This window comes from Bos javanicus, chromosome 23 (genome assembly GCF_032452875.1).
Source record: "Bos javanicus breed banteng chromosome 23, ARS-OSU_banteng_1.0, whole genome shotgun sequence".
NCBI classification, from domain to species: Eukaryota; Metazoa; Chordata; class Mammalia; order Artiodactyla; family Bovidae; genus Bos; species Bos javanicus.
The window spans coordinates 18,390,642-18,406,050 of NC_083890.1; the positions used below are offsets into that span (position 1 = coordinate 18,390,642).

Genomic DNA, 15,409 nt, shown 5'->3' on the forward strand with positions numbered 1-15,409 from the left:
CGAATGCCTATTTAGGGAACTGCAAGTTCAAGGGACTCCTTAAATAGTGTGGGGTGGTGATGGCGGTGTGTGTGTGTGTGTGTGTGTGTGTGTGTGTGTACATGTGTGTTTCGGGAAGTAATATGGGTAAAGAGGGGGAGCAGGAATGATGGGAGATGAACATGAAAAAGTTTGTTGGGGCCAGATTATAAAAGATACATGAATAATGTGCTAGGGAGTTAAGACTTCTACAGAAAACGGAGAGTCAGGAACAGCAGAAGCCTGGCAGGATCTGATCTGCCCTTTGAACCAACCCTTAATAAACAGGAGAGTTCCCAACAGCCATCCACATGCAACAGATTACATTGATCACTAAATGTTTACAGCTTACTCCAAAATTCCTATTCTAAATGAGGAATACAATGATCTAAGAATAAGTCTAATTGCATTAAACAGCTTGATTTGCATGATTTACCATAAGGTGGTGGCAACAATAAGAACTGATCTTAAGGCAGCTCCTTAGCAAGGATGCAAATAAAGGAACAGAAGGAAATTACCTAACCACACAATCAATGATAGGCTAATTCCACTCAATAAATGATGGCATTGAGAAGACAAAACTCTTTCCACAGAATACATTTATTTTCATATTTAGAAGGACTGACTTGTTGAGATTAAACCAGTAAAGATAAATAAAAGCCAGGCTACGTAACAACAATCTGCCCACCTACTGTGGGGAATTCGGGTGAAGGAGAAAGAATAGGGAAACATAATCTACAAAATATTCAGGACAAAAATATTTTGGTTATTACAACAGCCACAATTTGAGAACTATAAACATTAAATGTAAATTAGTGGTAAGTCCTGTGGTGTTCTTAAACTCGATGATATTTTAAAACTCTTCTCTGCCAAGGTGTTTTATAAACAAGCTAGCAGACTGATCTCTAAGGAAACCCTTGAAATGTATCTTTTAAAAGTAAAGGATTTCATTTTCAAAAGGTTATGGTGAAATTATTTGAGAAAGAAAATACTGATTGATTCTATTAAAAACTTAATTGGACAGAGTCATCACATGTGTTAGAGGAAAATCCGCTTAACAAGACTGAATAGTGCGGTGCAGCAAAGCCAGGGAGATACGGATGGTCAGTGTGCATCACTGGTGTGCATCTTTCCCCCTGGCAAATGATGCTCTGCTTTACTGAAGCTGACACTTCTGGTGAGGAAGGTGGAAGTGGATGGCAATCACTGTTTCTATATTTTACTACCAAGGCCAGATTTAAAATACATATGCTATCTCCGAAACAAAAGATACCAATGGACGTCGGATTGCAAGTCCTGATTTGGGTTAAGGGAAATATGACTACTATGAATATTGCTTCAGTGCTGTCACCGTGTATCTTGCTCCTTAATAGACTAGGCAGGGAAGAGAATTTTTTTTTTTTTTTCAATTTCACCCAGACATTAAATAGTAAAAAATCTTCAACGACTCTGAAGTTAGAAGATGATACTTGGAATGTGATACTAAATTTTTTTAATCATAGAGACGGTAGTTGTTTATTTGATTTTGCTCTAAAATTTTTCTACAGCAAAGCATAATCCAAGAGATTAAGCATCTTAAATGAGAGAGAATGATCAAAACACTGCTACCATCACCCAATCACTTCTGGTTTCACACCTGGTACATGGAGCACTCTGAGGAAAACAGAAGTCTGACTTTACCCTCAGTTCACAGCTCATAGTTCATATGGATAAGAAAGCCTGAAAGAATTCCTTGAGGAACATCTGTCAAATATGATGTATTAACCTACAGGATGATAAGGACGTGGGTAAGAGTTAGGGAATATTCTATTGTTATAAGATTTGCAACTTACTCTTCATGTCATTGATTGAAATGTGTCTTCTCCAGATGTTTTACTGCAATGAATACACAGGTCTCTACCATTCCATAATCAGTGTTAGTCCCTCAGTTGTGTCCAACTCTTTGTGACCCTGTGGACTATAGCCACCAGGCTCTTCTGTCCCTGGGATTCTCCAGGCAAGGATATTGGAGTGGGTTGCTGTTTCCTTCTCCAGGGGATCTTCCCGACCCAGGGATCAAGCCCAGGTCCTGCATTGCAGGAATATTCTTTACTGTCTGAGCCACAAGGGAAGCCCAATAATCAGAGGTGGGGATAAAAAGTAGTTTGACAGAGCTGGAAATGAGTTTCAGAGTTATATATCATATCAACCTTTGGGTTCTCCTGAAGTCAAGTAACACTCCCTGGTCTGCAGTTTCTAGGCCAGAAAAATATACACTAAGTTACATTAATTCTTCTCTGTGCCAGCTAGAATTACCAAAGATTTTGGGGGTATTTCTATTAGTATTCCCCGAAGAACAATTTCACAGAGTACTTTTAAATTGAACAAAAGTTACCTTGAAAAGAATAAAAAAGACACGGTGATGTGTTCTTTTGATGAATCTCTTTCAGAAACGAATCCTGACTATCACACTATTTTATGTTTTAAAATGGACCCTAGTTCTTTTATTCTGTTTTGTGTCCTCTTCAACAAACCACACTGAAGCTAGTTCTATAAACCACTCTGAAGTTAATCATAAAATATTTCTTGAAGAAGACATGCACTTTACTTCAGAATAAACAAAATCTCAAATAAAATAACAAGTGAAATAGAATATACATGTCTTCATTACACAACCAATAATCTACTAAGAAGGTTCAAAATTCAAGACAAATATTAGTCATAAAAATGGCAACCATTTATTGAGCCTGTATTCCCCTACCAGTGTACTCGGCTAGCTTTTGATTTGCCAGTTATTACTAAAGGCCTGTGAGGGCAGAAACCATACTTTGTCTTTTTTATAGTTGTAACTTCAGGACCTAGTACAGTGACTGATTTACAAAAGAAGCTCAGACAAATGCTGAATGAATTAAAGAGTGGAAGGACAGATGGATGGATGGTTTGCTTGAATCCAAAGAAAATGATTTCCACTCGTTCTAACACGCTGTCTCTACAGGAAAAAATCCCAGAGATCTGAGCAGAGTCGAGATGATGATGCACTTCCTCTGCCAATTCTTACACATAAGGAGAGGTCCTTTATCTTAAGGACCTTTGTGTCTGCCTTTTCAGCACCTATTCCTTCTTCTTAACGCTGCAGGGACTCACGCTTTTACAGAGGTTAACTGCTTCCTCTTTGGAGATGGAGCATATGACTTAAGCTAAGCCAATCAGAGAATGGTCATCCTATCAGTACAATTCCGATGGCACATGAGGTCTTATTCAACTTTCAGTCAATTTTAAACAATCTTTAAGCTGTCTTAAATTTTATATATTCCATTCTACTTTCTTTCTAGATTCCAGGATTAGGCCTCTGACTTAAAAACAAACAATAAACAGTCACTGGGGATTTTCAGCACCTAAGCTGTTTAAAGGCTGCCCTTTGGTGAGCTCTGAACTTTGGTCCCTGTTTATTTTACCTGTTTGAGGATTAGTCAGAAAGTAGAGAATTCACTCAATTTTCTTTTTAGTGTTCCTTATTTACACCTCCTTCACAAACCCTAGCAGCTCATTAGACAGGATATTTTACTTGGTTAATGAGTAGAGCAGCAGGGTCTTAGGTGAGGCTCTTATGTGAGTGACGACAGGTCCTTTGTTAAGAAAATACAAAGCTACCTGCAGGCTTTAGTGACCCTTTCTTGGCCTTGGTTGACAGTCACATTTAGTTGATTAGATCTCAAAAGATTGGGATGTAAGAAACAGGATCAACAGTCAAACACACCTGGTTCTTTCTGGTGGTGGGTAGAGGGGGTCTGAAAGGTGCTTGGAGGGCAGTTGTAAATATTTAGATGTATTATGCTTATCATTTCCCTGCTTCTCTTTCCCAGTCTCTCAAATATACTAAAGCAATTCTGAACATTGTTTAATCTACACTTGATAATTTAAGAGGGATCTTCAGAGGTCATGGATCATAGATCTCTACTATTCATACACCAAAGTGTTGGTGATGGGGAAAGATAAATGGAGTAAGAGTTAGTTAATATGATGATGGACTAGCAAGTAGATATAAAAAATGGACATAAAAATTCAGACTTTTTTATATTTCAAATATATAATATCTAACGAAGCAAATTATGAGTAAAACACAAAGCCAGGCACACACACAAATCAGCTGAAAACAACAGGAAAGAACTCAGTTTTTCATATGCTTCCTCAATGTTTTGAGAAAAAGCTAGGATCCCAAGAGAGCTTTTATGTCTATAAATTTCTTTTTCTCTTCTAAATTACATTTAAATGAAACAAAAAAAGAAAGGAAAAACAATAATAAGCTTTGTTGGTAGGTCTATACCATTTTCATACGTTCGAGGGGAGAAGGGAGTAAACAAAGTTTCTACAACTGTAAGTGATGCTTAGAGGAAAATTCAATCATTGAGTGATGCCAGGACTGATTATTCTACTGCACTTTAAAAGCCAGGGATTGCAGTCTGTGAGTCCAAAGTGGTTTCATATGGACTGCCACAGTTGTGGTTTACGCTTGAAACTATAACCTGTCAAATTAGAAGCAGGCAAGACTATGCTCTTAACGGTTCCACTTTCTACTGTCTACAGTTTTGTCTACAAGTTCAGCGTTTTTTATCCAGTTTAAGTTCTGTTATTTGGATGAACAGAATCTCAAAACTACTCTTTGTTATTTTGGTTAGAGATTTTAGTTATGATTCAAGGCTTAGAGAAGCTGGCAATCTTAACTTTTCTTGTATAGATGAAGCTGACTTTCACTGCAATTCTTTCTATCAACTATTGATATTTTATTATCCTGGTCACCACTATGCAATATATAATCTAACTATAGGGAAGAGAAATTTAAACCGTATGAGCTCCCAAGCTTTTTCTGCCCTACATTTCCAAATATTTGATTCATTTGAACATCTACCTTACTGACTCATCAGTTTTCCAGGCCCACAGTAGCCTGCTATTATGAGCTTACTGTTACAACATGCTCCATTTCTCTTCTTCTCCTTGATTGTGGAATGCCCTTCTGGGCAATAGGCTTGGTTGACAGAGATTTTCCTGTCAAAATTGAAAGAGCTACTTGTTCAATTTCACTAATGTTTTCTGTAGAGTCCTTCGTTAATAAATTTTTCTTAATGCCCATTTGTATAAGGTAAAAATGTTTAAAAAATAAAGCATAAACAATATTTGCTCTCTGCATAATGCATCATAAGTAAAACCATGCCACTAAACAATCATATCCTGTTTAGGCCATAATGACATCAGAAATATATGTTTATCATCTGCTTTGGACAACTGAGCATGTTTTTGGCCCAAGGCAAAGTTGAACTAAAATCATTTGCAGTTGCCTCAAACCAAGATAACCACACATTTCTAAGGTAATTGATACCTAAGAAGAACACTGCCTTTAGATCACAGCTCATGATCTAAGCATACTAATTCTTGAAAGAAGGCTGTTAAATTTTATAAAGCATGGATGTCTACTGGACTTCCTCCAAAATTTAACATGAAATAATTATATTTTTAGCATGCATAGAGACTATGATAAAGTCAGCACTTAGCACAATCTTTCAGAACTCTGGAATTACCTCTCTTGCCCAATTTAAAGATGAGGGGAAAAATGGAGTTTAAAAAAAAAAAAAAACATGTAAAAGTATTATAAGAATACAAATGATAAGAATAACGCCTTATATTTTGAAAGGCACTCAAATGAAATCAGTCACTACTTTTGTTTTTCCAAAGTACAATATTTAAGGAAACAATTTTATGAATAAATAGCTAGGGTAAATAGAAGGCATACAATTTTTCTTATCCATTGTTAAAACATGCCCAGGGAATCCAAGCGCTTGTCACTGACATTGTTTTACAGCAATATAAAGCATGTAATTGCCCTGGATACTACCTTAGCCGGTGAGGCCAACCATAGCCTGTAACTACAGGCTGAAAAATATAGCTCTTCATACCATAAGTCAACACAAAAGCAGTAAGAATTAGTTTTGCCCACAAAGATAACTGGACAGTTTGGTACAAAAACTAAGTAAATTATTTAATTATAAACTAGCTTTTATTGAAGAAAATAATATCAGTAGAAGTAAAACCCAGAAGGAAGCTTAGGGAAATCTACCCATATTCAAAGGTGGAAACAAAGAAACGGGGGACTGAAGCTGTCTCCCAAAGTCAGCTATGAAGGCAGAGCTGGACATCCTTCCCAGGACTACCTCACTGCACAGCGCTGCTGCAGACATGTCCACTGATGTGGACAATTCAGACAAACTTTTAAAGGACATAAGAATAGAATACTCCAATATTATACGCACTGCAATGGTTCTTCTGTTACTCTAACAAGGGAAGCATGTACTATACCTCCATTCTTTCTTGTTTAACTTCATCAATTTCATCATCTTCAAACATTGCCAAGAGTTCTCCTGTTTGGTCAATAGAGTTGAGAAAGTCTTGAGCGATTTTTTGTCTTTTGTTTACATTATTGCTGCCACTCAATTTGTCTTCATGAAGATAAAGGAAGGAAAAACAAAATATTCTTAAATAGGTTTACATCAGTCCTAACCATTGTTAAGTATGGAATACTGCATGTAAAATTCAAAACTGGAATTCTCTCAAAATAATCTTCAAAAGGAGAACCCTTGTATCCAAAATAAAGCATAATGTCTTACAGAATTGAATCACCTACTTATGTCATGAATAAGATTAAGTGAATAAAACCAAATAATCAATTACTACAGTAAGTATTTATAGACTGATTAAAATTTCTTACCAAAAAAAAAAAAAAAAGGGCTATCAGATTTGGAAAAAGAATCCTGCTATGGCAAGCCCAATTGAGAAAATAAAAACAAAGACATAAATAAAGGCATTAAGATTGCAACTTGAAATTAAAAGAAAAAATACTAGGTACATTACTATGACAATATATGTAAAATCTATGGGATGAGATTTTACTCTTTTTCTCATAAGATATAAAACTATCACTCTTACTTAAAAGCAAAACAAAACTCTAAGAAAAGTTACTGCAAAAAGTCAGGAAGGAATGTAACATACAATACATAATTAGTACAGTTTATTACACAAAAGTATCAGTGTGACTTAGTAAGAACTGGATTATTTTTTAATGTGACAAATTACATACTCATATACCAAATAAAGACAACCCTAACATTTTAGAGTGAGAATAAAAACTGTCATTCCCTGTTCCAATACAACTTTGCTATCATCCAACTCATTTGTGTTGCTACTGTCAAATATACTACATATCTGTATGCTACAGACTCAACAGTACAATTATATATATTAATACAATTACTAACACAGTTATATTTTCTTTTATATTTACCTACATAATTACATTTATAGATACCCTCTGGGAGGTGTGTGGGTGTGTGTGTGTATGCATGTGGATTTAATTTCTACTTGTTTCTATTAATATAATTTCTATTTCTTAATTGGTATTGTCTATTTTGTGAGACACTGTAACCATACTTTTGTTATATTTACTATGGTTTCTTTAAGTTTTTTGAACGTATTTATCAGTTCAGTTCAGTTCAGTCACTCAGTCATGTTTGACTCTTTGTGACCCCATGGACTGCAGCATGCCAGGCTTCCCTGTCCATCACAAACTCTCAGAGCTTACTCAAACTCATGTCCATCGAGTTGGTGATGCCATCCAACCATCTCATCCTCTGTTGTCCCCTTCTTCTCCTGCCTTCAATCTTTCCCAGCATCAGGGTCTTTTCCAATAAGTCAGTTCTTTGCATCAGGTGGCCAAAGTATTGGAGTTTTTTATACTCCAAAATATTTAATGTATTTATAATAGCTATTTAAAGTTTTCATCTGTGAAGCCCAACATCTAGCCCTCCTCAAAGGTACTTTGTCTTATCTGCTTATTCTTGTCCTTTTTATGGATCATATATATCTGTTTTTTTGCATGTCTAGTATTTTGTTGTTATTGATGAAAATGGATATTTTAGGAAATATACTAGAGCAACTGTAGATAATTCCCTTTCCTTCCTGGGGCTTGTTGTCATCATTCGCTTGTTTTTTTTTGTTTGTTTGGTTAGTGACTTGGCTGGACTAGTTCAAATAAGTCTCTTTCCCTCTCAGTGTGTAGCCTTCGATGTTGCTCTTCAGACAGCACAGCCTTGAGCGTGTGAAGAGCTTACTCCACCACCAGGAATGATTGTGGTTTTTAAGTCAGGTTCTCTTTTGCTGTCACTTTTCTCTCCATTAAGTTTCTGGCTGGTCTGACTCTATTTGTATCATACACAGCTGTTAGCTTCCACTAATTGCTGGCTCAGAGTTCTGCTGTTTGAATAATACTATTGAGCACAAATTGCTCCACGGACTGATCTAAATAATTTGGGTCACTCTGCAGAGTCAAGGTTGACCAGCCTGTAAGTTTTGCTCTGACCCCAGGAGGGGGGTCTTCTTAGCTATTGCTCTTCTTAGCTACTGCTTTCTTTTGTTGAAACTTTAAGCTGGTGCACTGTTTTCTGTGTTGTTATTAGTATTAGAGTAACCAGCTTCCTCTTAATGGCTCACCACCAGGGTCTCCATTGTTTTAAAACACTCTTAGTCAAGAACTTCCAAATGCTCTTTTCCAAAGAGTCAGTCCCTGCAGGAAGAGCTGTAGAGCTCTCTGCTATTAAGGCTCTCTCTTACTGGCTGAATCTTTGTACTTCTGTACTAGAGCTGGAGTTGGGAAGAGCAATCAGTAGTCCAAGAAAGCCTGTCCTGGATCTAAGAGGGGGGACCTCATTAGAGATGGCAGACTCCTGTCTTCAAGGCTTGTCTCTTCTGGTGTGAAGCTTTATTCCCTGTGAGCAAGTCAAGATGTGGAGAAGGCAATGGCACCCCACTCCAGTATTCTTGCCTGGAAAATCCCATGGACAGAGGAGCCTAGTAGGCTGCAGTCCCTGGGGTCACTGTGAGTTGGGCACAACTGAGCGGCTTCGTTTTCATTTTTCACTTTCATGCATTGGAGAAGGAAATGGCAACCCACTCCAGTGTTCTTGCCTGGAGAATCCCAGGGATGGCGGAGCCTGGTGGGCTGCCGTCTATGGGGTTGCACAGAGTCGGACACGACTGAAGAGACTTAGCAGCAGCAGCAAGTCAAGATGGGGCAACCTGAGAGCTTGCCTATTACTAGAGGATGAGTGACAGTCACAGTCCTTTTAGCTGTGCTTGCCTAGCTCTGAAGTTCTGCAACACAGAGCTGAAGAAGATGAGAGATGCTGACCTCCTGCCCTTCCTGGGTGAAACTGTCACCCTAGATTAGGGGGTAGAGAAGCAGGTGTCCAGTGTTCTTGGACACATTTACCCAGAGTGAAGCTTGTATCATTTTGAGCTGGGGCACTCTGAGCTGGAAGGGAGGAGACAGGTGATGAGAGCAGACTGCGGCTCAAATGCAACAGGTTCTCACTGTTTTTAGTGAGATTTAGTAGACTGTCTGAATATGTTTTTCCATTTGCTCTCTGCCCTTAAGAATAGTTTCTAGAGATTTTAAACTATTATTTTTCTTAATGCTCATGAATTAAATGTGTTTCTCTGGGCAAAGAGTCTACCACAGTCCTCACACAGCCATTCCAGAAGACCCACTTCAGTATTAAATGTATTTTACCTGAGTATTTTATTTTATAAATTGTATGAACTACAGTGCACCCTTGAAGAACACAAGTTTGAAACACGTGTATCCACTTAAACCTGGATTTTTTTTTTTTTTTTCCACTAAATGCATACTACATGACTCTACGTGGTTGGAGAATATGGGGACACAGAACAGTGTATATGAGGGCCAATTGTAAAGTTTTTGGCAAATTTAACTGTACAGACAGCTAGCACCTCTAACCTCCATGTTGCTCAAGGGTCAACTGTATTTTAGAAGTTTATATAAGGCACACAAAATTAGAAAATTTAAATGATAAAGTGGAGAGGTTTGAGATAAACTAAGGAGGAGAGGGCATCAAACTGACACATGACAGTGTGAGTGAAACTGAGTACTAGTCTGAGCTGCCCGGGGCTCAAAGCATCCTAACAGCCACCACTGATGCAGTGGCAGCAGTGTATCCGCTGCCCTTCATATGTCACAGGGAACTGCAAAGGCCAGTAATATAATTTCTGACTTTCAAATGAGAAAAGTGACCCTCAATGATGCTTCCAGAAAGAAAGCAGAGAACCGGGATTAATAGGAATTTAGGTCTGTTTGCTCCAAGTCTTTGTTTTTTATGCTCTCCATAAATGAAAGCATTTAAATTCATTTGGAGAACTATTTTGCAGGAGTTAAATTGTATGAGAACTGTAGGAATATGAAATAGACAATACTGATTAAATGTTTGATCAGTATTTTTTTTTTTTTGACACAGCTATTACTCTTGCGGATCTGTTGAGGATCAATGAAAGTAACTGGTTCTCTTTCAAAGTCAATTAACTCTTTAGTTGGTTCTGAGCAATTTTCTGGAATTGTCCTTAGTACAGTAGAGTTTGTTTAGCTACTTTATCACTAGCAAAGCATACCACTATACAGTGACCATATTCAATAGAAAGTAGATGTGTTATTTCTAAAAATACAAACATTTATTTTGATTAGTAATATTATTTAGTAATTACCTGTTTTCAGCTTATCAGTATTTGATTTTTGCAACATAAATATTTTTTCTAAATATCCTAAAATAGGGAATTAAGTTGGAAAATCAGCTAAGGAAAAATTCCCACTTTGTGTCAGATTTTTTGTTAAGATTTCAAACAGCCCAGAAATAATACATTAAAATGATGTGACTTTACATTATAAAATATATCAGATACTTTCAATAATAAATTAACAAAAAACCATACGTGTCAATTTCAAGGATATAATAGTTCAGGCTCCCTATATTCACAACAGAAAAATTATGTTTTCTAAAATCAATTATGTTTTAAATTGGCACAATTTTCTCAGTTTCATGATATTCTGATGTAAAGCAGGTTATTTTATTAAAAGAAGAATTAAAATAACAGATTACTCTGAAGTCACACAATTGGAAAATCACAAGATTTAAGTACCAACTATATAAATATTTGGACAGTTACTAAACTACATATTTAATAGAAGGACATATATTGAACTCTGATGGGAGTTATCTACCTTGATTCTATATAAATGTGTCATCAGCATACAGGAGTCACATAAGTTTTAGTTTAGTGCTTTAAGTTACCTTCCAGAAGATCATCCTCGTCAATGCCTTTGACAATCTTTGATTTGTAGTCTCGGAAAAACATGTATTTTAGCAGTCTTCTAAGTTTTTTCTATTAAAAATATGAAATAAGTAAAGAAGAAACCTTACACATACATTCATTTTAATGATTAAAAACTACTATGATAACTAAATCCCCTTCATGGGTCACAGCCTTGTCGTAGTGAAAGGGCTTGTGTAACTCCAAGAAGCCATGCCATGTAGGGCCATACAAGATGTAGAGGTCATAGTGGAGAATTCTGACAAAACGCGGTCCACTGGAGGAGGGGACAGCCAACCCATCTCTTGGCAGTATTCTTGCCAAGAGAACCCCATGAACAGTATGAAAAGGCAAAAAGATCTGACACCGGGAGATCAGCCTCCCAGGTCAGAAGGTATCCAATATGCTACTGGGGAAGAATGAAGGGCAATTACTAATAGTTTCAGAAAGAATGAAGCAGCTGAGTCAAAGTGGAAATGATGTTCAGTTGTGGATGTGTCTGGGGGCGAAAGTAAAATCCGATGCTGTAAAGAAAAGGTCAGGGGAGCATGGCGTGCTGCAAGTCAATGGGGTTGCAAAGAGTCAGACACAACTTAGTGAATAAACAGCAGCAACAAGAAGAGTGATAACTAAATAGAATAAACTTGTACCCCAGGACCACTGGAGAAATACAGCAATTCTCAGCATAGTACTATGAATACAAAACTTAGTCATCAAATTAAAGATAAAGGCTAAAACACAAGCATTTTTAAAAGCACATTTGAAAGTATTCAGATACTCCAGAATCACAATTAATTTTGGTTTTTTCTGGTTTTTTTTTTTTGGTTAAATTCCTTCTGAAGATTGCAATAAATATCACACTCTCCACACTAAGCTGACAATACTGTCTTTGCGGAATTTTGTACACCTTCAAGACCAAATTTCATTTTTTAAAATGATTTATAAACACCTATACAAAAGTTTGCAACAACTGTTTTAAGAAGTCAAGCACTTTCCTTTTTTATTTTTTTTAATTCCCTGAGAATCTTTTATTTAGAAGAGTTGGTTTATGTTTTATATTTCTGGAAAACATCCTGTAATCTGAGAAACGTATTTTTTATGAAACTCAAAGCTGATGAATGATAGCTGAGGCTTTTTTAGGTTTATTAGAAGACTACAATACCGCTTAACTTTAAAAGTAACTGATGTGTGTGCTCAGTCGTGTCTGACTATTTGCGACCCCATGGACTGCAGCCTGCCAGGCTCCTCTATCCATGGGATTTTCCAGGCAAGAATACAGAATTGGTTGCCAGTTGTATGCTTACACTTAGAGTAGATGATTACTGGTTTCTGGTCTTCAGGTTTAAGATTCCTAATGACAGCTGAAACATATTTTACAAAGCTCTTTTACATGCATTTTGATATTTTTGATAGCCCTGAGATACAGACAAACATTATCATCTTTTTTCATATATAGGGAAACTGAGGTTCATGATAGTCTCACAATTAGAGCCAAGCAGGGCCAGAAGGAACACATAACCTTTGAACCTCAGTCTCCTTATTTACAAGGTAAGTAAAGTACTTACCTTAGAGGAACATTGTGAGAAATAAATCAGAAAATGAGCGAAGCTGTCTAGTGCAGTATGTAAAATACAGTGGGCAGTCAACAACTTCTACTTGAATATAAACCGGAATTATTAAGAGGAAAAAACATATACTTGCATCCAGGTCTTTGCTATCCCTCCTTTCTCTTTGTTCTGATTCCATTCAGTACTTTAGATTTGATTTTGTCTTATATTACAGTTGTGTAAACTACTTTAAATTCTGTTTGGAACATGTCAGCATATAAATAAAATTATTATTTTGAGGAGAAAGATGAGAACACTGGCAACTATCCTATTACAGCTATGTTCCTGGTTGCTTAAAAGATTCTGATTAAGAGTCCTCTGGCCAGTAGAAGGGCTTTGACAATCGGTGTATGTTCCTGAAGGGTCCATAGGATTTAAAATATTGACTCCTCCAAGAGGCAGGAAAAAGTGTCAACGCGGACTACTTTTTGTGCTGGCCTGTTTACCTCTGTTGATGAAAAAGAAAAAACGACTGGAGGTATTCTGCTAACTCCAGTTACCCAGCTGTCTCGGTCCCTGCTTCTCCAAGGGCACATTCAGGCTCCTTCCTCTCAGCACCATTTGCTGTATGGTGCCTACTTCTCCTTTGTCTTCCTAGTGAAGTCACTAGCTCCTGAATAGCCTTACTCTTCACTATCTCGCTAAAACCCTCCTTCGTATTCACTTCGAGAGCCATCACACTAATCATGATTTGCCTTGATTACTAAGCCTGAACCCTGGTTGCTGCTGCTGCTGCTAAGTCGCTTCAGTCATGTCTGACTCTGTGCGACCCCACAGACGGCAGCCCACCAGGTTTCCCGTCCCTGGGATTCTCCAGCCAAGAACACTGGAGTGGGTTGCCATTTCCTTCTCCAATGCATGGAAGTGAAAAGTGAAAGTGAAGTCGCTCAGTCATCTCTGACTCTTCGCGACCCCATGGACTGCAGCCCACCAGGCTCCTCCGTCCATGGGATTTTCCAGGCAAGAGTACTGGAGTGGGGTGCCATCGCCTTCTCCGGCACCCTGGCTAGTTCCATTCTAATATAACTGCATGAGTTTCAACCTAGGCAGAAAACCTCCATTCTACCACATTCTACAGACTCTCCATCTAATCACACAACCTTAAAATAATCAAAAGGCTCAAAATGCTTCTTCAACTCAATGATACAGATTTCTTAAACCAGATTATAGCTTCTTGATAGTAAAGACATTTCTTTTCTCTTTATAGTCCTCATAGCACGTAAGAGTCAATGAACTAAAAATGCATAAAATTCCATGGTAGACTGGTGGAGGTGCAGTTTGTATATCCCACGGCATAAAGAAGAGAAAATCCTTCATCCAAGTTTAGTCAATCTTCAATCAATCAGAAGGAAAGGTTTTTATGAATACAAAGTAATGGGTATCAGAAAGCTATGTTCACAGGATATCCTGAGGGTCAGATGGGATGCCTTCTGATAAAAACTTGAGCCACAAACATACAAAAATGGTGAAAGAAAAACAGGTAAGTGTAATTAAAAGACCAGGGGAAAAGAATAGAAAATGAAAGCTGGAGCATTAGGAACTAAGCCCTGGGTGCTCATCTGGGTTAGCAGCTACCATAACATGCTCTGGTTACTCAGCTCGTTTCTCCACATATAACAATCTTTTAGATGAAAACTACTAAAAACACACAGAAAGTCACAAAATGTTTTCAACTAGCTACTCATGGAAGATAGTTATGACAAAATTATATGCTTAAATAGTTTAATATCAGAGTTCAAAGATAGATTTCTAGCAAATAAAAAAAACCCTAAGTAATAGAGTATATATTTTGTGCTATTGCAATATTCATCTTGATTGATTTGCCTTTTCCTATTAACCAGTGTCACAGAAAAACTTTGTATTTCAAGAGAAAAACTACTCTATGAACGTCTACAATCCTGTATAAAATTAGAAAAATAAATATGCCATTTAGTTATATCCCAGTTACCAGAACAAAGTACCCAGTCAAGATCTAGTGAATTTTATGTAGCAATGAAAATGTCTAAATAGACATGTTAAGGATAAGTGAGAATTAGTTGTCAGCAGTTTTACATAAGTGCCCTTGTCCATGTAAAAATAAAAATAAAAAAAAATCAATTCTGTTGTAGTAAACCACTTTGTTGTGCAAACTATGAGGACCCAAACATGAGTTCAACACTTATGATTCCAATATGAAAGCCATATAACAAGGGTAGCTTCCTTACATAAGTGTAATTAAACACAAAGTATGGCATTTCAATACAGTGAAATTCTTTTACATTACCTTATCCTTGCGCATCAGAAACAGAAGATCTTCAGCAGAGATTACTCTTGCTCCCCGAAGCTGAGAAACTTCAGCAGCTTGCTGTAACTAACAACAAAGGAAATTTTTCTTAATAATCTAAATTAAATATACTACAGTCACGGTGTCTCAAGAGAGATAAATACACTAAGAGTTAAAAATCTTTGGGGATCACCCAGCAATCACATTACTGCTTTAAAAAGCAAAATGTCTTATGTTTAATGGTATAAAAAAATGCAATTAACTTATATGCCCACCTGTAACTGATACAATAAACAGAAATCCTTGATTTCTTTCATGCAAAAGAAAAATCAAGTGCAGC

At 37.0% G+C, this 15,409-nt stretch overlaps 1 protein-coding gene across 9 annotated transcripts in view; it reads right to left on the reverse strand.

The window, feature by feature from the left end:
- Window positions 1–15,409, reverse strand: part of SUPT3H (SPT3 homolog, SAGA and STAGA complex component) — a 416,365-nt gene that overhangs the window by 135,309 nt on the left and 265,647 nt on the right. For all 9 annotated transcript variants that reach the window (XR_009732847.1, XM_061398331.1, XM_061398330.1 and 6 more), the window contains 3 exons: window positions 15,070–15,156; window positions 11,181–11,271; window positions 6,346–6,485 (listed from right to left, as the gene is read on the reverse strand). Coding sequence is in view for 8 of the 9 variants with exons in the window: in XM_061398331.1 (XP_061254315.1) it covers window positions 6,346–6,485; window positions 11,181–11,271; window positions 15,070–15,156 (318 nt within the window). In the remaining variant the exon portion in view is untranslated. The remainder of the gene's footprint in view (window positions 1–6,345; window positions 6,486–11,180; window positions 11,272–15,069; window positions 15,157–15,409) is intronic.